Source organism: Danio rerio, chromosome 13 (genome assembly GCF_049306965.1).
Source record: "Danio rerio strain Tuebingen ecotype United States chromosome 13, GRCz12tu, whole genome shotgun sequence".
In the NCBI taxonomy this organism is placed as follows: Eukaryota; Metazoa; Chordata; class Actinopteri; order Cypriniformes; family Danionidae; genus Danio; species Danio rerio.
The window spans coordinates 25,295,338-25,320,642 of NC_133188.1; the positions used below are offsets into that span (position 1 = coordinate 25,295,338).

Below are 25,305 nucleotides of genomic sequence, written 5' to 3' on the forward strand. Positions count from 1 at the left end.
TGTTCCAACTAGGGTTGTCATGATACTGGAATTCAATGACAATTGGTCCTGAAATTTTAAGTACGTCCATTTCCTGCAAACATTTGAGCACTGTTGAGCGCATTCTTAAACAGCGCTGACTTGCCATTGTGTTCATGTGCTCAACACATATCTGTGATTGGCCATGAAGGTCATCAGTTCACCGAACTCACCGGTGTTTACTCTGTGTGTAACCACAGAAACTGAGACACTGTATCGTTTTAAAGCTGAGATTCATCAGCGGATCGCTCGTATGTCAGCTTACAAACTTCATTGAGTTCTGTGAACTGATGACCTTCACGGCCAATCACAGTCATTTGTGTTGGGCACATAAACACAATGGCAAATCATCGCAGTTTTAAAAGCGTGCTCCACAGCGCAATTCAATCTAACAACTTGTAGACAAGGTCAAAAGTAGACAAACTCTAAATTAGAGCTGCACAATTAATCTTAAAAAGATTGCGATCTCGATTCGACCCGCTAGACGATCTTAATCCAGCATTTCTACAATTCTGTCTATCATATTTTTAAGTTCAGTAGAGATGCAATGGTGGCTGCAAAAGTCTTCACATTGTTTTACATGCGTTGTTCAGCAACGTGGACACCTATAAATAGTGTTGAAAGAGTCACATGCTGTATTTATAAGATATAATTCACCCAAAAAATGTAATTTCTGTCTTCATGTAATGTATTTGCGACCGCAAAATCACTCGTGACGTGAGCTGACTGTCAGCTGTTACCACAGAAAGGGCGGGCACACGTGCCTCTGAATGAAGTCAACTTTAGTGAACAGAACCTACATAGACTGTGAATAACAGCTAATAAAGTTGTAAATAACATTCAATTTGTGGCACAGAGTGATCGTTTGGGAGCCGCGCGGAAAAATGAACCATTCTTAGCTGTGAAAATGAAACCGAAAGCGCACACATTGTTGCCACTTTCCAGATGTAGCTGACTGATTCCAGCCCAAAAAGGATTCAAAACCCGCCGAAATGCAAAAGTACTCACCCAGTCTTCTGTATTTACCAAAATCCCGTCAGTGATAGATTTTAAGCAAAAAATGACAGATTGTAAGCATATGTCTCAAACACAATAATTCAACATCAGAATTACCATCAGCATTAATGACCAGGACAAATCTAAAGTCTGTTCAAGTCTACCATTTCAAGTCATTCCAACAGTACAGCTACACAAAGCCTATTGCTGTTTTACCACATGTTTGAGAATAACAATGATAATAGCCAACTCATATTAACCTTTATTTTACATCTACTGAATCGTGAGAAAATCGTGATCTTTTTTTTCGGCAAAAAAATTGTGATTCTCATTTTTGCCAAAATAGTGCAGCTCTACTCTAAACATTTTAGACCCCATTTGCACCTGTATTTGGCATCATGTACTCGTGAACAAATTGAAAATGCAATTTAAAACCCTTTTTTAAGCTTACTGATGATACCTGTCACAACATACATTTTTGTGAAAGTGCAAATGATATATACAGGGACTGATTTATACTTCTGCATCGAGCGCAGGCGTATGGTCCGGTGCAACCTTTTCGCGGTTATACACCATAGATCGTGCACTTTTCTCTCATGTTTCCTTTTTAAAAAACACTATGAGTTGGATTTAGGTCAGTGGTTCGCAAGGCTGATTTTAACAATAAGTGCCATCTTCTTGTGGACCCCTCGGCATGGCTGACATGCACCTCTAAAAACATTTAACTAAACGACGCATAACGCAAGCTCTGCTATTGGTTGGCTTGATAGTGGGGATGTGGGTGAGGCTGAAAGCCATGGGAGAGGAGCGAGTGTTTGCAAGTGTCGAGTCCCATGAAGGAGCTTCGGTTGTAAACTTTTGTTTTGTGTTTAATTCAATTTATCTTTATTTCTCTAGTGCTTTTACAGAGTAGATTGTGTCAACACAACGGTTTCAGTCTAGTTTTCAAGTGTCAGTTTCAGTTTTACTTTGATTAAAGTTGTTGCATGTCCGCCAGTTTCCCCTCTCTAAATGAGCAAGTTTTAGCTTCTTGTAGATTAAAGTTGCATTCAGAAAAAAATAACTCTAAGACGCTAAGAAACTCAACACAGATGAACATAAAATGACAGCTAGACTTTCGGACATGTTATTGTAAAGCAACACAAACAGAAGCCAGAAGTATAAATGCACGAATACGCACAAGGCATGCAGCATGGTTCACGCTGATCACTTGACGCAGAAGTATAAATCAGCCTTTATTGACAAATAAACGATTATTTTAACACCAGCAAAACACCTTAACATTGTCTATTATTTGTAATAGACAGGTGAGGCAGGTCAGCGGTTCAGTTATTCACAAATTGAAGGTCACTGGACAATGACGGGGTCTTTTGGCTTAGTGAAGTCAAATAAATCTTATGAAATTATTAGAAATACCATATTTTATCTATAACCTACAGAAGATAAAAATAGTAGTTAATAGTTACATAAAAAAACAACGATTTGCAAATGTAAAGCCATCAACCTTTCAATTTTGTTTCATAGGACAGGTGTTTTTGTTAGATTAACAACACAGCAATAGTGTCAGCTGCAGCAGATTTTATAGCACCAGATTAAACTTTGACACCTTTATGGCAATCAAATACATTAAAAATGAAAACATGCCACTACTGAACATTGAGGATAATCTCTTTGTGGTGGTCTCCAAAATTAAACCAAGAATAGACGTGCTGAAAACATAGTGCCCACCAGTCTCTTTAGCTGAGGTTAATATTAAATTATACAAATTATTAAATGACTTTAAAAATTCAACAGTTGTTAGACAGACATATGCTCATGTTTATATAGGCCTACTGTTGTTTGCACAGTGTTTGTAAGTTTATAACCACCTCCGAGGATGTTGGTGGTCACGAGTCACTATCATTGTTATTTTAGGGGTCGTGAGCTGAAAAGTTTGGGAATCCCTGCTCTAGATGATCTGTGCGATAAGTGCCACCTTCTCATGGACTTATAATTGAAGGATGTGGATCTGAAACGCACACTAAAGTGTATCCTAAGTTACGTATTTTAGATTTCCAAATATGTTTCACCCTCTGGTGGATTTGTCATCTAAAATGTGCAACAAAACGTACCCAGAGGAATGGATTTCAGGTTTTACACCACCGTAGGCTGAGGCGCATATTTCCAATAAGGTGTAATTGCAAGGTAAATCAAGAGAAAGAACTGTGCATAGATGAATTGATCAACACAATGAATATCAGTAAAATTCATTTAAAATGGGGCAAATTCCTTTTATCACAAGATATAGTTTAATAAAAGCTTAATATACAAAGACAAGTATTAGTTGTGAGATATGTTAACTCTTTTGTTATTAGTTTTGTTCGGAAAGTACATGCAGATTTTCCTTAAGGTCGTTCACAGCAGGCAATTTAAAGTACGACAGTAATTGTTTCCAAGCCATTTATTAATGTAGAAGGCAGTGTGTATATTTGACAAACAGTACTTTAAAGGAGGTGCTGCGTTGCTTCAAAGGGGATAAATTAAGACAACTTCTCTGAGAGAGTGTACCGTGCTGACAGTATAACAACATGCTAAAGCGTAACATTGTCAGCACTCTTGGATCGCTCCAAGAAAAGTTTTCAAACACTTGAAGCACTTTAAACATTAAAACTAAAACAACAGCTAGATGCAGGAACTCACTAATCAGATTGGTGGACGTCTAGTCTCTTATCCTGCATGAAGTAAAGAATGCGCTGTGCCTCAAATTAGTTTTGCTCAACCAACTATTGAATCATCTCTTGGAAGGCCATCCTTTTTCTGACCTTATCCTGAAGGTATCGGTTCACACAACTCCTGGTCACGATCACACCGCTCACACACACTGACTGAGTGAACTCAAAGCATCACACACTCACAGAGCTGAGAGAGGAAGCCAGTAGTCCTGACTCATGCCAAGTTAGCGAGTCTGTCCTTTTCTTTTATTCAGAGGAGTTTCAGCTTCTCTCTGCTGCTGCTGGACGTGTGCTTTATTAATGTGCAGCAGATAAAAGACTCCCTGCCTAACTGATTCAATCAGAAGCAGGATTGTCCGTTCTGCCTGTGCATTTCCATGGCATTACTGCTGTAGTTGCTAAAGCAAGGCCAGGCATGCAAAATGAGCGCTTTAATCGCTGTGATGACATGAGATGGAAGATTATCAAGACCACTAGGATAAAGTTAACACTGTCGGGGTTCTCCATTCGCAGTTTGCTTATTAAAGCAGCCATACCTGTGCTTTTATTTATGATCATCTTCTGTTTTTGCTTTTCCTTTGAGTTGATTGATGCCTTATAGTTTGTCCTCACACACAAATCTAACATGTTTTAAAGTGATAGTTTACTCCAAAAATATTACTTATGTTATTCCATATGTTAAACCTGTTTGTTTTGCATTCCTTGAGGTAAATTCCAGCTAAATCAATCAATGAAAGTTTGTTTCATTGCTGCCATGTGATCGGCTGATTAGAAATTTGGATTAACGAGCAGTTGGACAGGTGTACCTAATAATGTGGCCAGTGGGTGTATTTATGTGCTACCAAATCGAACCAAAGTTTAAAACCACATGAAAGTACATGATGATAGAGCATCCGTTATAATTTGGCCACAGATCGTACTGGTATGTAAACAACTTCATCATCCTAAAGTAGTTTACAAAGCATTGTTTTGCTGGTTTGTAAAGTGTCAAGCAAGCATGCTAGTGGATATTATAACAACCAAAATGTGTTTATCTCTTGGCTGAATCTTTATTTCCTTATCGGTTGAAACAGATATCAGAAATGCCTTACAATTCTTCACAATTAATTCCATTACAGTTCAACAGCATGCAGCACATCTGTTAAACAAGCTGTGTCTCCTGGTGTCTGTGTGTGTGTGTATATGTGTGGAGCTGTGGTGAAAATTTACTGCACCAAGTCCTGCGACATGCAACAGCTGCAGCCGCTGTGATACAGGGAGTGTCTGTGAGCAAAGATGACTTGCTCGCATACACACACACACACACACACACCCCACCCTGACGAATGTACTCTGTAGTTGATTTTAGTTTTATGCGTATTTCAGTTAAGGCTGCATGATATTGGAAAAAATCTGACATTGCAATATTTTGTTTTGCAGCGATAATATCTTGCCATATGAATATAATTTTCATCAGATATTTTGAGATTTATAGATCTATTTGAAAAGATTTCATTCATTTAGATCGACTGGGATGACCTGAAGAAATTTTCTATGCAGTGCATCTGCATTAATTGTGATAAATTACAATTAAAAATAAATAAATAAAGCATGCTTTTTTGATTTTCTGGGGAATCTAACAGTATTCAAGTACAGAAATTGAACAATCAAATTTAAAATAATGTGGACATTGTTGTATAAATAATTGTAAAAAAATACAACAAAATAATATCTTTTTGTTTGAATCTTTAATAAAAAATCAAATGTAGCGATGTGATTATTGCAAATCAACACATTGAATAATCAATGCTCAATTTTAATACATATACTGTGTGTTACATAAAGCAGCACTGCTATGAAAAATAAAGATCATGGTTCTGATAAAAAAACTGAACAAAACAGCATATCATTTGCTAGATGAGAAAAAAGCATGAACTGGAATTAATCATGTGAAAATCTGTTGATTTAACCAAGCAGACCAAAACCACCGAAAATGTGGGCCTTTTGTTTGTTTAATGTCTTTAGGTTTGGTCTTTAATGCTTATCAAACCAGGACTAAGCATATCATTTTCTTTTTTGGTTACGGATCAAAAATTGCCCAGAAGTCTAAATATAAGCACACTTTTTAAAATGCCATTTACTTCTTTTTATTCTTTTTTTTTATCGCTGTGACATATGCATACAGTTATAAACAAAATTAGCAATAAAATTAGAAATTATACTGTAATTATTTTTTATTTAAGTAATTTTTTGTAGTATATCATATGATATTAATATTTTGGAGAAGGATTATTCTCTTTTAATTTGTCTGGAAAACAATATTTATAAAAAAAAAACTGCTGTGTATAATCAAACAACTATTAACTCTATAGTTAACCTAATTAACTTAGTAAAGCCTTTAAATTGCACTCTGAGTACTAATATCTTGTAAAATATTATGTAATGTCATCATGACAAAGAAAAAAGATCCTATTATGGTTATTAAAACATTCATGTTTTATCATTTAAAAGCACTTTTTCTCTCCTTTTAACTGCACTTAGGAAATGTACATTCACCAGTCCAACCGCTTTTTAAAGCAAATTTCTAATTGGCAAATCACATGGCAGCAACTCAATGCATTTGGACATGTAGTCATGGTCAAAATCATCTGCTGCAGTTCAAACCAAGCATCAGAATGGGGAAGAAACGTGATTTAAGTGACTTGAATGTGGCATGGTTGTTGGTGGTAGACTAGCTGGTCTGAGTATTTCAGAAACTCCTGATCTACTGAGATTTTCACGCACAACCATCTCTAGAGTTCACAGAGAATAGTCTAAAAAAAAAAAAAAAAAAAGGGGCCCATTAGTACCAGTTTAGCATTGTGTTAACACCACAGCCAACCCGAGTATTGTTGCTGACCATGTCCATCCCTTTTATGACCACAGTGCACCTATCTTCTGATGGCTACTTCCAACAGGATAACGTGCTATAAAGCGCGTATCATCTCAGACTGTTTTTTTTAAACATGACAATGAGTTCACTGTATTCAAATGGCCTACACAGTCATCAGATCTCAATCCAATAGAGCACCTTTGGTATGTGATGGAATGGGAGATTCACATCATGGATGTGCAAGCGACAAATCTGCAGCAACTGTGTGATGCTGTCATGTCAATATGGACCAAAATCTCTGAGAAATATTCCCAGTACCTTGTTGAATCTATGCCCCGAAGGATTAAGGCAGTTCTGAAGGCAAAAGGGGCTCCAACCCGGCACTAGAAAGGTGTACCTAATAAAGTGGCCAATGAGTGTATAAATGTAAAACTTCCATTATAGTTTAGATATCTCTAAACTTCTATTCCAAAATGTTTATGATTTATCTATCTTTTTATAACACTACCAATAATGATACTAATGGCACTAACAGATCTGAATGATCACTGCTGTTTTAAAAAACATAACAAAATTCTGATTGTTTTATAAATAAAAGTGTGTGCCTCTTTGAATTCAGATCTTGATCTGTTAATCATGTAGCTCTCTCATTCTTGTTTGTTTGTTCACATTCTTTGTGTGACATTGTCCAGTCATTTTCAAGTGAACTTCATAAAGTGTTTGGCTTTTCCATTAGATGCTAAATAAGTTCACACACCTCCTGTAAGATGGACTGAAGTATAGATAAAAGTGAAGGAAAGCATGTGTGCGGAAAGAAAGCTCAATGCGGTGGAAAGAGAAGTCAGGTGAGTGTTGCCATGGTGGCAGAGGAGGATATAATGATATTATAAACGTGTGGTGTGTACAGGTGCTCGTCCACGTCCCCTGCAGTCGTCTGTGTAAGTAAAGCTCTGCGCGGCGGATTAACCGTATGATGGCGAGGGATCAGGCGTCCCCTGGCGCTGCACCTTAAGCCGTTTTTAAAAGTGACCCGGGCTTTATTGCCTCCATTTGTGAGAGAGTGAGATACCTGGAGGACATCAGGGCTGTCTGTCTGTTGTGTTTGACTGGATGGGCAGGCCGGGCGAGCTCTGCGTTGGATATTGGGAGCTGTTTTTGGTTGTTTAATCTGGCAGTAGGAAGCTGTGTTTGTATTAGCTGTAGAACTGAACAGAGCTGCTTTCCTGCATTACTGGACTGTCTGTCTCGCTGAAGTCAATTTTATTTGCTCTGACCGCTTGTGTGCGAATGCTGCTTGCGTTGAACCAGCGATAAAGTGTCATAGAGGACTGGATTTCATTAAAGCGTGCAAACGCATATACACACACTAGGTTTTCCTTTTTTTTCTTCTCTCTTCTTTATATTTACACACATCTTTGTTACACATACGCACACACATTTCCCCTTAGGCTTTGTTCCTGTTGGAGGGCCTGTTTCATTTTGAATTCACTGCAATAATGAGAGGCGACTGGATCTGGTTGGAGGTAGAAGCAGTTTTCACTCTGACTGTCTTTTTCAGCAGTGTCATCCTGTCCAAACCACTCTGTTTACTCCAGGGAGGGGGAAAAATGTTTCACCTTCTTTAGCCTTAACTGATCTTCCAGTATCGCAAACCATTATAGCATATTTCAGAACAATTTTCTAGATACAGTGTATCTTAATTAGAGATGTACCGATGTGGATTTTTTTGGCTGATTTCGATAACCGATAACCAAGATTTGGTGGCAAATAACCAATATATTAGCCGCTAAATATACATTGTTCAAAATGTTATAGTTTTACACAGTGATGACCTGATTTTGTTTTATAGACTTCATAAAAGTTTGAAATGATCTTAGAACAGCCTACTCAAATCAATACAATCTATTATTTCAAAATTGCAAGGTGATTATATAGACATGTTCATGATTTCACATAATCCACCATGCCAAAAATGCATTTATTTTTCTTCACATAGCAAATTATCATGCAACTTGACTGATGTATAAAAATAATTAGTTAAATAACAAAATGGGATTTAATTAACAAACAAGTCAAATAAATATATTTAAATAAAAATCTATGTTCGTTCTTGCTGTCAATTGTGGAAAAATGATTAATAAAAGGTTTATGATAATCCGCTGTGAGTTTGAAACTTTAACTGCATGATGATGTGTGATGCGCATGCACACAATAACATTAAAAATAGCATTTATCGGCCGATATCGGTATGGCTGCCTATACAGTATATTGTGCATCCCTAATCGTAAAATTTATAGTTTGACAATTGAAACAGCTTAAAAATGTTTTTAAATGCAAAAAGCCATATAGAATCTATATATGCATGCACAGCTATACAAAAGATTGAGACCACTTGAAAACGCTCGGTTACTCTGCATTACAATTTACTGTTATGTATTTGAGTAACTCATTTTGTTTTAATCTGTAAACTACTGATGACATTTCTTGCGTTTAAATGGCAGAAAGGTGGTGTGTTTTAACACATTTTTATACATTTTTACACTAAACAATACCAATGTTTTCATTTCACAACTTAAGAAGAGTTATGAATTAAATATTTGGCGGAACCTGGTGGAAGTGTTGTTACTGCTTTGATATGGAGCAGTGTTGTTTCCACGATCTTGGAAAAATGTACATTGGGATATTTATATTTTCTGTGATTTTTTTTTTAAATTTTTTATATTGTGGTATTTCACAAGTTACTTAATTTTAGATTGATTGGAATGATTTTGAAGAGAAGTGCATCTGCATAAAATATAATAAACCAACTACAAGCAGAGATAAATGGAGTAAATACACAAATGAATGCATTTAACAGTATACAAGTACAGAATATAAAACTGTAAGTTCTTCATTGTGTAAATTATAAAATAGAATAATCTATGTTAAATATACAAAAGTATTAACTCATTGTGCCCTAAATGCTTTGAACTGGCTTAATATGTTTACACAGGCCTTAAACACTTCCGTCCGTACACTCAAAAAAACTTTTTTTCTGCTTGGTCAATCTACTTATTTAAAATCAGATTTTTAGGGGGGATAACTTAGTTGTTTTATGTTCATTCCATTTAATCGTGTATAGTCAACTTAATTGATTTGTGTTGGAACAACATGAATGAATTATGAGGAACCCTGCATTTTCTGCGTTTTTTTTAGTGTATATTTCCCTCTGTGCAAGTGTGTCTTTTTTAATTTGGTGTCTGTTATGGGCATGATATGGAACCTTTGAGAGAGTAGTGGCAGTATAGTAGCTATATGAGGAAAAAAACAGTACTTTTTAAATGATAATGTTATTGGCTTGGCAAGTCAATTTCTGAATTATTGACCTTGAGCAATTATCATTTTCTAATATTTAATAGAGCTTTGTCTAAATCAGTGGTGTCCAAACTCTGTCCTAGGGGCCGGTGTCCTGAAGATTTTAGCTACAACTTCAATCATTCGCTTTCACGCTTGTAACTTAGTAATTTTAGCGAAAAGCTCAGATACTGTTGGTTGGTTCTTGTTGGTTTTGCCCCTTTTTTACCAACAAAGTTTGACGATGCCATTACGACGAAACAGATCACTCTGACTCTTCATGCCAGAGTCCCGCTGAAAAAGTGATTGGCTGGTGGTAATTTTTGTGTGACTTATCTTTATTTATGATTTGGTTATGTGTAAAACAAAGACCATGTGGGTCAGGTAGTTGAAACGGTAGGCTACAAATAATTAATTTGTTATTAATTAATTAATTAATTATTCAGAAATAATTCATTCACTGACACCATCGTCCATTGCAATGTTTCACATTAGACATTGTACGAAGCCAAATTTGTCGACATCATCCATATTTCCAATGCAGTGAACTGCGAAACTTATCGCATAAGATTGCGTTTCCAGTCTGATGCTTTCGCGTGCTAATAAATGGATGTCTATGGGGCAAAAAGTGCTGTGTGACTGGGACTTAAGAGCTTGATTATATAGCCCAGGTATGTATGATTTGGGTTGGAGCTAAACTTTGCAGGAAACTGGCCCTCCAAGACCAAGTTTGAGCACCCCTGGTCTAAATGATGTTACATGTTACATACATGTTCCTCTTTGTTGTACCTTTTATGTCTCCAATCTTGCTCCATAGATAAGCATATCACATATTATTAAAACACTTATTGGTTGGTTACAGGATGAGATTGAAAAAACACCACAATTAATTTGTATAACCTGTAAAATGTGTTAAATAAAATAAAGTTTACAAACTGTCTTATAAAAATTGAGGCCTGTAAGATTTGTTTAAAAATTCTAAAATATTGTTACAAATTAAAGAAACCTTTTCCAGTTTATTATATTAAAAATGTAATTCATTTATGTGATTGCAAAGCTTATTTTGTAGAAACTGAAAACAGTTTAAAAGATCAAAATTAGTTTAAAACATTTATTGTAACATCATATCTACCTTTAATGTCACTTTTCATGGATTTAATGCACCTTTCTAAATAAAAGCATACATTCTTGTGTTTATGTGTACCTACTCTTGGAATGTTGTGGAGCAGAAGCTGCAGCTACTTCTACTAGATTTACATATTCTGGAAAAAACCTAGCTGCTTGCTAGACAGCAAACGAATAACAAACAAGAAAACATAAGGAAAAGGTCTGGACAGGACTGATTAGAGCAAGACATGTCAAAGAGATGGGGTTGGGTTGTGACAAAGAAGTCATGAAGATGATAATTCTCTTCTGTGTTGTGTTTGTCGTCATGAAAGAAACCGACCATTAACAGAAAATGAAAGAACAGGACACAGAGAGAGATGACTGTGAATAGTCTTCATCTGACATAACCCTGTGATTTGTAAACAGTGAGGACACGAAGGTCACCGCTGATGAGCCAACAGAGAAAGAAAAAATAAAGCAACTGGACAGAACGAGAAAAAAGGCCACAACAAGGGCACATCTCTGGGGTTCTGAGGAGAGGGAAGATGTGCCCTATAGAGATGAGATGATTACTGGAGAGAGAGAGAGCAATAAATAAAGAAAAACAATTATATGGAGCAGCATCTAGGGTTATTGTTTGTCTGTTATTATCAAAACAATTTTTTTATTATAGTAGAAATTTAAATATAATAGAAATGGTTATATTGTAAAATGAAAAATTACATTTGCTGTTGTTATGTAATAAAATTACATTTTGAAAAATTTATGCTAGCAAATCTTTGCCGTTTTAGCCGCCGTTGCTTATCTTACCTGATCTTTCAAATTTTGTTGAAAACATAATTTTTTCTCATGATTCTTCAAACAACATTCAGTTCTGTGGGTTCAAATGCCTTGTTGATGTCAGAGGAGAAAAGCCGGACTGGTTTGAGCTGATAGAAAGACAACAGTAACTCAAATAACCACTCGTTACAACAGAGGTATGCAGAAAAGCGTCTGTGAACGCACTACACGTCGAACCTTACTGCGGTTAGGCTACAGCGGCAGAAGACCACACTGAGTGCCACTTCTGTAAGCTAAGAACAGGAACTGTAGAAAAATTGAGGCTTCAATTCACACAGAATCATCAAAATTGGACAATAGAAAAATTGGAGAAACGTTGCATGGTCTGATACGCTTTCTGCTTCGAGATTCGGATGGTAGGGTCAGAATTTGGCATCAACAACATGAAAGCATGGATCCGTCCTGCCTTGTATCAATGGTTCAGTCTGGTGGTGGTGATGTAATGATGTGGGGGATATTTTCTTGGCACACTTTGGGGCCATTAGTACCAATTAAGTAATTGTTGCTGACCCATGTCCATTCTTTTTTGACCACAGTGTACCCATCTTCTGATGGCTACTTCCAGCAAGATAGCGCGCCATGTCATGCGAATCATCAGACTGGTTTCTTGAACATGACAATGAGTTCACTGTACTCAAATGGCCTCCACAGTCATTAGATCTCAATCCAATAGAGCACCTTTGGGATGTGATGGAACGGAAGATTTGCATAATTAATGTGCAGCCGACAAATCTGCAGCAACTGTGTGATGCTGTCATGTCAATATGAACCAAAGTCTCTGAAAAATATAGGTGAATTGAATATGCTAAATTGTCCATAGTGTATGTGTGTGAATGCATGAGTGTATGGGTGTTTTCCAGTGTTGAGTTGTGGATGGAAGGGCATCCTCTGCGCAAAACATATGCTGGATAATTTGGTGGTTTATTCCGCTGTGGCAGCTACTGATTAAAAAAAGGGACTAAGCCAAAAAGAAAAAGAATGAATGATATTTTCAGTAAGTTTTAAAATCTGAATGTTAATTATAACTGACATAAAATGCACTTTATATATAAGCTTTTGCCTTATCTTATGTTTTTTTTTTTTTTTTTACCTCAAACATTGTGCTTTAAAAATGCTGTATCCAATGAAAATTAGCTAAGCTTATTCTGATAAGGAATTTTCCAGATACTGCTGTAGATCTGATAAGGCTCTGCTTTTTCTATGGTTGAAATGTATCTATAGCCAGGGGTAAGCATATGTTTGGGGTAAACTTTAAAGTTTGAATGGCTCTGATAAATCCAGAGCATTGAGAATTAGCCTGCAGCTCACGTTCAGAGAGAGACCTGATCCTGCCCCAGACGCCATGTGCTGATGTCAGTCTCCCTGGAGCGAGCTGCGTTTTCTCCTGAGATTCACCTGCTGTCAAATGACCTCGCTCAACCCCTGCTTCTTTGTACTCACTGATTCAATCTTTGACGTCACTTCAGCCCTTTCATGTAGCCTGATGCCGATCTGAGAAGAATGTGTGCACTGTGACGTCTGCACATTGTCTCAAGTGGTTTAATAACCGTCTCTGCACAATAGCTCACCTTTTAGCTCATGCAGGAGCACATTTGTTAAAGTCTGGGTCGTGATAACCCATGTAATGCCTTTTTCCAGTCTGTGTCAGAGCGACCCTACTATCTGCTCAGAGTCTGGGGTGATGGTACTCTTTAAGGGGTTGTTCACCACCATCTTGTAACCAGTGGTATATAAACAAAGGCTGTTATTAATGGAATTGTTTTTTTTCCTCCCAGTACCACGTAATCAAACTAATGACGGTATGCACTGTTACAATTTTGTAACAGTTGCAGAAAATTAAATGTGTCATTGTATATCTTGGTTTACTGTGTAATTTGCTTTAATTGAGCTCACTGAAGTGGTTCTCATCTTAGTGTAGGCTCTTTTATCTATAGGACCTGCTCTGGTGTGTGTTGCATGGAATAGAGAACATAACCGATGATGATCGGCTAAGTTGTGTGTATTCAGGGGTGGAACAACTACATAACTGATGATGATTGGCTAAGTGGTTGTGTTCGGGGGGGTGGGGGAACCACAAAACTGATGATGAGTACCTAAGTGTGTGTGATTGGGGGTGGGACAACCATATAATTGATGATGATTGGTTAAGTGTGTGCGATCAAGGGGTGGGACAACCACATAACTAATGATGATTAGCTAACAATGCAGGCAATAACGCAAGCTCCGAAGAGATGGATCAGCTACATCAAAGCTAATAAAGTTAGTTCAATAGTGTCCTGAGACGCAAAATACAGCCTAATTAATAGTAGCAAAACTAGTTAATCATGTCATAGTGTAATTTGATGAGCAACATTACAATATCATCAGCTTGACGTGGGGGGAGGCAGGATTTGGTTATAGTCAGAGTGTCAGTGAGAGAGACTGCAAATTTACTACAGTTATACCAAGATCAAAACATGAATGAACATTTGAAATATCTGTCTATCTGTCTTGCATTTTTAAGCATAATTTATTTATAGACTTATTTGTTGGCCTGTTGTGATCAGTGTGATTTAAATGTTATTATATAAATGCATATTAAGTTTTAAACCATTTATGATGTTTTATTCTTCCACTATTTACACTATTTACAACAAAGAATTACAATTGATAAGTATTACATTGTCCCATGGCAACATTAATCTTAAACTATGTGAAGTGTTATATATTAATCAATTATTCAATTTTTATTGCTCATCTAATAATAAACCCAATAGTTACTTTGCCTGGTAATTAGTCATTTTTATAATCATGTAATTCAGTAACTAACTCAGTTACTACTGTATTTATGAGAAGTAACTAGTAAATATAAGTATTGCTAGAAAGTTTCTGCAGTGTAAAAGCCTCTTTCACAAATTCTTAAAGAGCACATAGTTTACCCCTTTTTTATGATTTAATATTAATATTCTGGTTCTTCCGAGTGTGCCAGTTTAGGTTCGGTTAAAAAAACAATTCAGATTTTTTATTATAATGTGTTAAAAAGTGTTATTTTGGGGTTGTGTACACAGCTCGCTGTTTTAATGGTGTGTTGCTTCACATGAAAATTTGTTTCAAGTTCCCGCCCAACGTAACAAGGGGGCGGAGCCAAGAGCTCCCCTGCTCTGTGTTTGGCAACAGATAGGCAGAGAGAGAAGCAACATGAGGAAGAGGATCAGCATTCAGCCGTACATGTAACAATGCAGACCAAGCAGAGAGTACCCAATCATTTGTGTCTTTGTATAGTTTTACAGCCAACTGTGTGCTAGTTTAAAGTTCTGAGCTTGTACACTGAGACTAATAACCACACACACTGAATTAACTTGAGGCTGAATTGACTGAGGCATTTGACCCGCTTAGAGCCACGACACGACACGACACACCAGACACATACATTCAGATGTAATGTAAAATGACACTATTTAGATGGAGCTCTGTGGTGCGGCAGAAATATGAAGTGTCCCGAATCGCGGCTGGGCGCTGCAGATTTGAAGCGCCGTTGTGTGTACCCTGATAGAAACCTATGTTTAGTATTCGTAAAGGCATGGCGCTGCGTGGCGTGATGCTGAGCGGTGCTTCTGGTGTGCGACCTGCAGGGAAGCTGGTTATTTTATTTCCAGTGGAGTGACCCTCACGTGAGGCAAAGGCGCTCGAACTTTCCAGCTCCACCTAGTTAAGATTACAGGGAGCTTCTGTGAGCGCGAGAAATGCAAACAGCTGTAAATTACACTAGTTTGCAAACCTACCTACAAACAAACTAAGTTACAAACAATAATTCCGATTACAGCGATCATGTGGTGAATGTTGAGCCCAATGAGCCTTACATCTAAAGCAGGGGTGTTCCTTTAGTGACATCGCTTTGACTGACATGCTGAAAATGGCGGACGTGAAACAACAAATTGAGGATACGGTGATGCGCCTGTCAATCAATATTGTTGGGCGGGGTGACTGCACTCCCACGTCAAGTTGTGGTCGATTTAAAAAAAAATGCTGCAATAGGTCCACCAATTTTATGCTGTTAAATTGTAAAAAAAAAAAAGGACTGGGTGAGTTTATATTACCCCAATATGACGATCTATACACTATACTTACACACATGTCTGTCCAAACAGCTTGAAAAGTAGATTTGCCCTTTAAATCAGTTATTGGTTGATTACACGATGAGACTGAAAAAAATCTCCCCAATTGATTCATTTTGATGTACAATCTATTAAAGTGGTTGTATGAAATAAAATAAGTATACAAACTGCCCTATTGAAACCTGAGGTCTGTATGATTCTTGTAATGTTTTTGAAGTCTGTAAAAAATGTAAAACAAATGCTAAAATATTGTTACGAATTAATTAAACTTTTTTCCATTTGTTATACTACAAAATGTCATTCATTCATGTATTAGCAAAGCTTTTTTGTGAAAAATCAATACAAATTTCAAAAGAACAAAATTAGTTTGAAATGTTTATTTATGTAACCTCCCGTCTATCTTTACTGTCACTTTCAATGCGTTTTAATTTGTCTTTCAGAACGAAAGCTTTCATTCCTATTTTTATCTATGCCTACTATTGGATTGTTGGGAAACAGCAGCTGCTGCTATAGATTTGCATTTTTCAAAAAAAAAAAAAAAAAAAAGCCAGTATCGTGGCTTAAGCAATTAAGTTGTATAACAGGTATATTTCTTGTTCTACTATTTATTTTAGATATGTATGCCGTAATATGAGGGCATCTGTAAGAGCAGCATGTGCATATGTGCACATTTACTCAGTGGGTTTTTGAGTGCTGTATTACTAAATTAAAGCCATTTCATTTTTTTTTTGCAGTGCAGCATCTGTTTACAAATCCAGAAATAAAATCAGACTTATAGCATTGCATGACATCTATTAAAAAATAGGAGTCTGTGGTACTGTAGGATATGGTGATTAGTACTGTTTTTATTTATATTGATTAAATGTTGTGAACCAATTTCCAACATAAAATATTTACTTTGCACTCAACTATTTCTTGTTCTATTGTAATTGTAAATACAGTAATGCATTAAAGGAACACTTTTCTTTTTTTGAGGGGGGGGGGGATATGCTCATTTTACAACTCCTTTAGGGTTAAACAGTTGGGTTTGGCCTTTTTTTGAATCCACTCTGCCATTGTTTGAGATTGGCAGGAGCATTTTTAGCTTAGCTTAGCTTAAATCATTGAATCTGATTAGATCATGAGCAGCTTGCTTAAAAATGACCATGAGTGTTGTATTTCTTCTATTGAAAGCTTGACTCTTTTGTAGTTGTGTTGAGCACTACTAAGACCAACGGGTTACTATTTTCTAGGCTGATACGGCTGGGAACTATACTTTATGCAGCAGGTGTAATGATATCATGCAGATTCTAAAAGGTGGTGCAAGTGTAGGGATTAGTGCTGGGGACTAATTTCAGCTGCTGTACAATATTATTGCACCTACTACAGCCATGGTACTGCAGCAACATTCCTTGATTATTGCGCCAGAATGAGAAGATTATAGTCATATTTGGTACAAGAAAATAGCAACTTTTTATTTTCCGTCTGTCTTTGTACACGGTGTGATTATAGAAGAATCAAGCTTTAAATTGTTAAGTGGAGTCTTAATCTGATATAAATGTTCCATTAATAACATTCATTTGATCTAATTCTACAGCTTCTAATTCTTTTAGTGTTTCTCTGCACTGTTAGCTTGACCATTGAGATGTACACTCATGGATGCATTTGAAGTGACTGGGCCTGATGTATCTGTTTATATATTTGTGCTGAAATATTCTAATGGTATTAACTTGCTTGTTAGTTATTTTTTCTGTCACCAATGATTTACATTAAAAGTGATTAGACATTTTATTGTTTAAAGAACTTGAAAACAATGCCTACAATGATTTAAAGAGCTTGTGCTTTATGGAGTGTGCTTTAAAATTAATGAAATTATATTTATGGTAGATTATAAAATGTGGAGTTCTGATTGGCTGAGCTGTGTTGCTTTTTTATGACTTCAGTGTGTTACTGCACATTCAATATTAATGTGTGAGATGGTTTGATGCTTGGCAAGCACATCAGTTAATCCAGTGAACTTTACTAAGATTGTAAAGTAATTTTTATTTTTAATTATTCTTTTTTATGTTCAATAGTACATTTAATTGATCTAAAAATCTCTTTTTAACTTTTTGTTCCTTTCAGAATTCTGAAATAAAAATAATATTTTATAACATAATTATAATAAAATAATATAATAACACTGAAAACTATTTTAAAATATACATATTTTGCATGTATTTTAAATATGTGCATGAAATACTGTTTAATATGTTTTAATATATATTTCACAATATTCTAGTGCATTATATATTATATAATATTACAAAAACTGCTACTCCACACAATTAGTATTATTGTACTTACTGTATTTTTGATAGACCTAAATGCAGACTAATCCAAATTTTAAAGGTTTTATTATTATTATTATTATTATTATTATTATTATTATTAATAATAATAATAATAATAATAATAATTTATTAGCAAACATTTCGCGAAAACATGCTGGTAGTTTCTTTAAATTTCACCACGATTAATGGGGATTTAGTTTAAAAATCAGTTTATTACATCACACTTCTTAAACAAATGTATGTATACCTTTACACTAAAAAATGACATTTTTGTGCTGTATTTGGGCAACCTTCCTAACACAGTTGCTGGTCTAGAATCAGTTCACCATATCCTGCCATGCCCATAATGATATCAAAGGTTTATACTGATCCAATCTCAGGATCCTTATGCACTTGTTGAGCTTTCATTTAATCATTGGTAGCAGTCAGTTTAGTTCTGCATCTGCATCTCTCTCTTTTTTCCTCTCTCTCTCTTTCTCTCTCTCTCCATGACATCATGGGCCGAGAGCACAGTGAGAAAGCAGCACTTAGCCCAATTGGATTTTAGAGATGGTCACTGCACAACACATCATTTATTTATCTCTTCAGTAATGGGATAAAAGAAAGAAAACGAGAGAGCACACAAAAGGGGGAGGATGAATAAAAAAAGAAAAGGCACTGAAAGCCATTTCTCTTTCGAGAAGCCTTTATCAGTTGCTTCGGATCACAGCCGTCAGTGGATTTGTGTTTATTCCACTTCAAACCTGATTTATATTGCAGTGGATGAATTGCATGTGGAAGGTGTAGCCAATGATAAAAACAAAAGTTCTATCACACATTCTCCAAGTGTTTTGTTTGTGTTTGTCGTCTCTGCAGTCATTGTGCGTCCGTCTCTCACGCTCAGCCTTCAGATTAACTGTTCAGTAGGGAGCCACGGCAGGGCTGAATATTAAATGTCCTGCATTAATTCTGTTAGGTAATAAAAACATCTGCTGCCGTAAAGCCGACACACACATACACACATCAATCACAGCAGTCACCGCTCAGTCGTTTATTTGCTCGCACTTCTCAGAAAAGGTTTAGGCCACCGGTGAACCTACACCTACGTCCATTTCAACAAATTTAATGAAACCATCATTGCTTAAAGTGTGAAATCCAGCTTTGTGTGTGTTCATGAGAAGTACTGTGAATACAAAGTAGGGCTAAGTTATAGATTCTGGTAATGATCCTGATAAATGTCAAATCTTTATTTGTTACGACTTTAAAGCCAGACTTTTGTTTCAGAGTAAAAGTTGAAAACCCTGATTGGCTATCTGTGGTTTGCATAAACAGTATGAAATTGAGAATTAAAAAGCCTTCAATCAATATGGTTTCATAACAAGAAATGAATGTTGTTAATCCGTCAGTAATGTCCACACAGCTGACATGTTTACCTGTTGTGTTTTATCTATATGTTCTTGAAATAGACACAATTAAAACACGCTATCTGAAAAAAGCTAATTAAATTAAATCTCAGTGTTTCAGAGAATCATTTCAGATCTTGAAAGAGCCCCTATTATGCATTATAAAAAGTGATATTTTTGGTTTTGGGGGTCTCCAACAACAGACTGACATGTATGTAAGGTCAAAAAACAATTTCATTTTTTTTTTACCTAATTATCCCAACGACTCCCATATGATTTGTTTAGTGATTCATTTGTTCCCAAACCCCTCCTTCATATGAGGCTAATCTGCTGCGATTGGTCGACTGGTCGCGAGACAGAGAGAAACGCCCACCACTGCTATGAAGTAGCACAATGTGAGAGCCCAATGCAGGAATGCAATAAAGCGATGCAGTTAAACACCAGTATATTACTCCTAACCCTAACCTCAAGTAATTACAACAATATTTATTAAGATATTTTATCATTAAGTATTAATCCAAGCTGTGGCAAAAGTTGAAAAATTAACGCACCGTGCATGTGGGGAACAGCTGATAGTGGCCATAGCAACAAACAGCAGGAAATCTCAAACACAAAACACATTTAAATTGGTAAAGGAAGAAGCGCACATCGCGTTTTTAACGTGTTTTTGGATACAGTATGTGAATAGTCCCATACAGATTTAACCTTAGAGATATAATATAATATATTATCTTCTATAATAGATAACATTAAGTGATTAAAATTTGCGCAGGGCTATTGCAAGTTACAACACACAATTAAACCACATATTTTGCAAACTACAAAAAACGAGGCAACAATTTTAATTACACTTACATGTTATGATCCAGAGGAAGAACAAACTGGTCTACATGAACTGTAATAGTTACTGTCTGACAAAGTCTGACAAAGTTCCATACATAATAGTCTCTGCTGCTCCTTCTTTTAATAGCAAACACCTGGCAAATCCAGTTGCAGTGTAGGTTATTGTATCAAAAATCTGAAAAATGACAGGAACAAACACAGCATTAGTTTGGCTATACTGTGGTATTGTTGTGAAAATGAACTTTAACCCTTTATTACCCACAGCTGAATCTCCATCTGTCAGTGATCGTCATCTTTGTGTCATGATCAGTCATGTAATCCCCTGCGCTCCGCTACTGTCTGAAAGGAAAGGCACGTTCACGTTTTACCGGATCTGGCACTTCATATTTGGTGATGTACGGTATTGACGTCAACATGTTCAGGCAGAAGAGCTGAACTCAACACAATTCATTTATTCGACCAGTCGACTATTTCATTAAAGAATCAATAGTTTTAATCATGGTGCGCTTTCAGATTTAGTCCTCAGCTGGATGTTTTCATTTACTCAAAACCCATAATAGGGGCTCTTTAAATCGCAAAAATTGCTCTTTCACTCAAATGTTAAAATAAATGTTAGTGCATAAAGATTTTCTCAAACAGACCAAATATTGTTAATTAATCAATTATATATTTTATAAATATAATAATTGTTAACACTTTATCTCTTAATGCTAATGCCAAACATGTTCTAGAGTAGTTTTTTCAATGAATGTTTGGTGCATTAATGATCATGTCAGTTCGGTGTGTCATGATAGTGGTTAGTGTTGTCGGCTTTCTTGGAACAGGAGATCCTTCACATGCACTCTTAAAAACTAAAATAACAAACTACATCCCATAGGGCTTGCTACATGAATGCCGGCAACAGGAACATAGCAACACCTGTAAATAAACACCCTAAGACATCCTTACACTTTTTTAAAAAATCCTTATTTTTCTTGCATCTATTTTTTTTCAGTTTGTGGGCTAGCTGATCTCAGATCATTAGCAACAGACTTGATCTTGGACTAAGAGCATGTTTTTTTGGATGCATGTGTTTGTGCGTGTTTATTTGAGACTGATGTGACATTGTGTTCTTGATTTGAATTACTACAGTGTATGCGTGCCACTGCAGATGACTGTGTGTTTGAGTGCATGTGTGCATTCTTTTGAACTCTGGGGTTGTCTGGCGTCCTGCAGTTCACATCTTTATTTACGATGCTTAATTATTATTTTTTTATCAGGCATTTTCTTAATATAGTATATTGAGTGCCCAAAACCACCCACTTCTGCATCTGGCTCTGTTTTTACATGCTGATATGTTCTCGAGTGGGCAAAACCACTCGCTCTTCTTTTTACATCGTGTAGTCACTTCGCTAACCTGACTGGCTGTAGCTGCATGCATGCCATTTGTAATTACCACAATTTCGAGATGACAGCACACAATGTTGTATTCTGAACCGTTCACGTCTTCAGTCTCTGAACAATACTTTTCTATGGCAGCATTATTAAATGCTTTTTAATTAAGTGCATTGCTTATGTCAGGGATAATGACTTTGTCGTACGTTAAAAAAATGTAAATGCTCAATGCAAAGTGCTTTTAAAATTCTTTAACATATGGCAAGCCATTGATTGTCCCACTTATTCTGTGATCATTTGATCATAAGTGTCCCACTTATTCTGTGATCAAGTATTAGGCATGTTAAAGCTACTAATGCTGTTTGCATGGCAGTATTTGACCATAGGTTAAAAGGACAGTTATTTTCATCAGTTGCCCACTTTGAATCATACTCGAGCAGACACAGAGAGAGAGAGATTGCAGGTGTGATATACTGTATGACACAGGCATAAACATTGAATAAATAATAATTATAAAATGTGTTATCTGTGTCTATTTGTAAATATTTTTTAGCATATTGCCAAGGTGGTGGATTGACATTGGCTCACCAAAATCTGGAGCTGCCTATGGTAGAAAAGCATCCAGGAGGTTGTCATCGTTAATTAAAGACCAGCAAGCTTATCATCAGCCCAAATGTGAAGCTGACACACTAAAAACATTGTTCTGAGTCATAATAGTGTATTCATTCTTTAATTAAATGCAAAGCAGAAAATAATGAAAACAGCTGAGTGGAGCATACAATAACTTGCACATTCTTCAGTCACAAGATTGGCTCAAATGATCAAAAATGCAATGCTGACAAACAAAACCAGCTGTATGAAGCATATACTAACCTAGTATTATTCAGTCACAAACAGTCGAAAACAGTAGTGTGACAGAAAAGCAGATGCAAATGAGTATAGATGTAAGTAAATGGATTTAAATGTATTCAAGATGATTCGAAGTTGATCATTGGTTGTTATCTTAGAATAACATATCTTGGAATGTTGCAACTGACATCCAGTATTCCAGACAGACATGTATTAAAGGGTTTTATTGCACACCTTACAGCCAAACTGAATCAAGGATTGCATCTGATCATGAAATTAACTGGTTTATACAATGTTTGCCAACAATTAACTTCCAATGAAAGGTTTATGTGACTCTTTTTTTAAAGGTTCCATTTACAACATCGACATTGCCAGTTAAGTAAACTTAAGCATTCATTTTCGTTGTTCAAGCATAAAACGAGCTGATAGACAGTGTAAACTCTAGCGCCGTCAGTGGAAACAGGCGAATGCAGAAACTGTATTAAAAATGCTGGGATAAAATTAATTTTCATATTTTAAAGAGATGGCAGGGAAACATTTTATTTAATGCAGCGCTTTTTGTCCCTTCTGAGACTTACTTTATAACCTATACCTATCAGGCAGTGAAGGTCACTTTTTTTTAAGAAAACAGATTTTAAACATGCCGATCTTGTAATAGAAAGACAGTTCACCGAAAGCCATTGGACTGGATGACTACAAATTAAAAATCTGTGTGCATATACCCTAATATTTTCAGATAAACCCACATCTAAAATAGTTCCAGGCATGTCTTGACCACATTCCACTTTCACATCATTACACTCAATGATTTTGTTTATTGCACACACTACGAGTAAAAAAAATCGAATCAAAACAAAAGGCTTTGGATGAGATGCATGAGAAACAAGTCCTACACTCACCGATGGTTTGAGGACAGAACTGTGTCAAATGTCTTGGAATACAATATCTGAACAGTTTCTTCAGGTCTGGTAGTCATAGTATAAATAGAATAATTGACTCTAATACATTTAATTATTAGAAAACAATCCACACCTGAAGTAGAATGCCTACGGCCACATCATAACCACCTTGGGTGTGTATTATTTTCTAATAATTCAATGGCCATCATCCATTATACCATACATAATGCATTTATACTGTAGAAGCACTTTCTCTATGTGTGTGTGTATTTATTAAAGATTTCCTTACCATTCTCGACAGTCTTCTCAAAGAGATCAGTGTTTTTGTATTTACAGAATTGGCTGTTGTAAAGCTCTGGTACTTTCATTTTCATTCTTTCCAAAAATAGGACAGTCCATCATTTGTTTAAATATGGTTTTAGTAGACATATTATAGGCCTTTTTTGCTCCTGAGATTTATGTCACCCGTTTAGTTGATCACATCACTTATTTCAATATACGGCCAGTGTAAGGGGGAGGGCTGCACAATATGTTGTTTCAGTATATCGCAATGTGATCATTCACATTAGTCACATCCCGAGTATTTGCAATGTTGTGTGTGGATTAAAACTGATCATTTTGCAAGTGTTTATAAGGCCTGTGACTGTCTGAGTGTTTTAAAAGCATTCACAACTAAGAAATTTTACCCTTTGTAACTTTGACAAAAGAACAACAATTAATTTTATTGAACTGTTTATAAAATGAAGACTATGCAGTAATATGTTTCATTTGATTATTCAATTAATGTATACCTGAATACAGTTCAACTCCTCAGAAACCAACAAAATGCTGCTTATTTAATTAGCATCTTTTTCTTTAAGGAATCTATCTTTGCTTGTAGATTGTTTATTTTATTTTATGTACTCCCCTACAGAATCCTCCAAGTCAGTCTAAAATAATACATTCTTTCCAAACTCATCTAGTGAAATTGTATTCATATTGCAACATATGTTGGAGAATAATAAAATATCACAAGATTAGATTTTAGATTGTTAGATTATTTTCAATATCGTGCAGCCCTAGTATGGGGGCTGGTATCCATCAACATGACCAAAAAGTAAATAATAGTAATATAATAAATTATAATATAATATGGGTCCAACTCTGACAAGAAAACAGAAATGTTCCTTGAGCATTAGTTTAGCATATATTAATTATTTCTGAATGATCATGTGAACAAATATGCTGAATAAAATAAGATTTGCTAATATTATATAATAATAATAATAATTCTTAATATTACCGTTTTTACATTATTTTTATCAATGCAGAAACTTTAAAATATCTTACAGGCTTAAGACCTATTTATTATAACATTAATCTGTTATTTCAGTGATAAGGTGTGTGTTTCAGACTATTGTGTAGTGTAGGTGTGGCTTAAATGTTGTTTTCTGTGTCTCATCCTCAGATCATCAGAAGCTGGAAAGAGAGGCCCGGATCTGCCGTTTGCTTAAACACCCCAACATAGGTGAGTCTCAGTGTCCTGTTCTCTTTCTGCCCTCATTTATAAATTATGAGTGTGTGCGTGTGTATATACATACTGTACAAACATGCTAGTCAAAGTCAACACAAGGCTATTTGCATGAAATGAGAAAGGATGTGGCTGACACGACAGATGTGACAGACAAAATCTCCAGCTCATGCAAAATCATGGAAA

The 25,305-nt window shown here is 35.9% G+C and overlaps 1 protein-coding gene across 50 annotated transcripts in view; it reads left to right on the plus strand.

The window, feature by feature from the left end:
* The window catches only part of camk2g2 (calcium/calmodulin-dependent protein kinase (CaM kinase) II gamma 2), a 121,944-nt gene that overhangs the window by 28,406 nt on the left and 68,233 nt on the right, over positions 1 to 25,305 (plus strand). For all 50 annotated transcript variants that reach the window (XM_021480790.3, XM_021480793.3, XM_073920861.1 and 47 more), the window contains exon 3: positions 25,057 to 25,116. In XM_021480790.3, the coding sequence (XP_021336465.1) occupies positions 25,057 to 25,116 (60 nt within the window). The remainder of the gene's footprint in view (positions 1 to 25,056; positions 25,117 to 25,305) is intronic.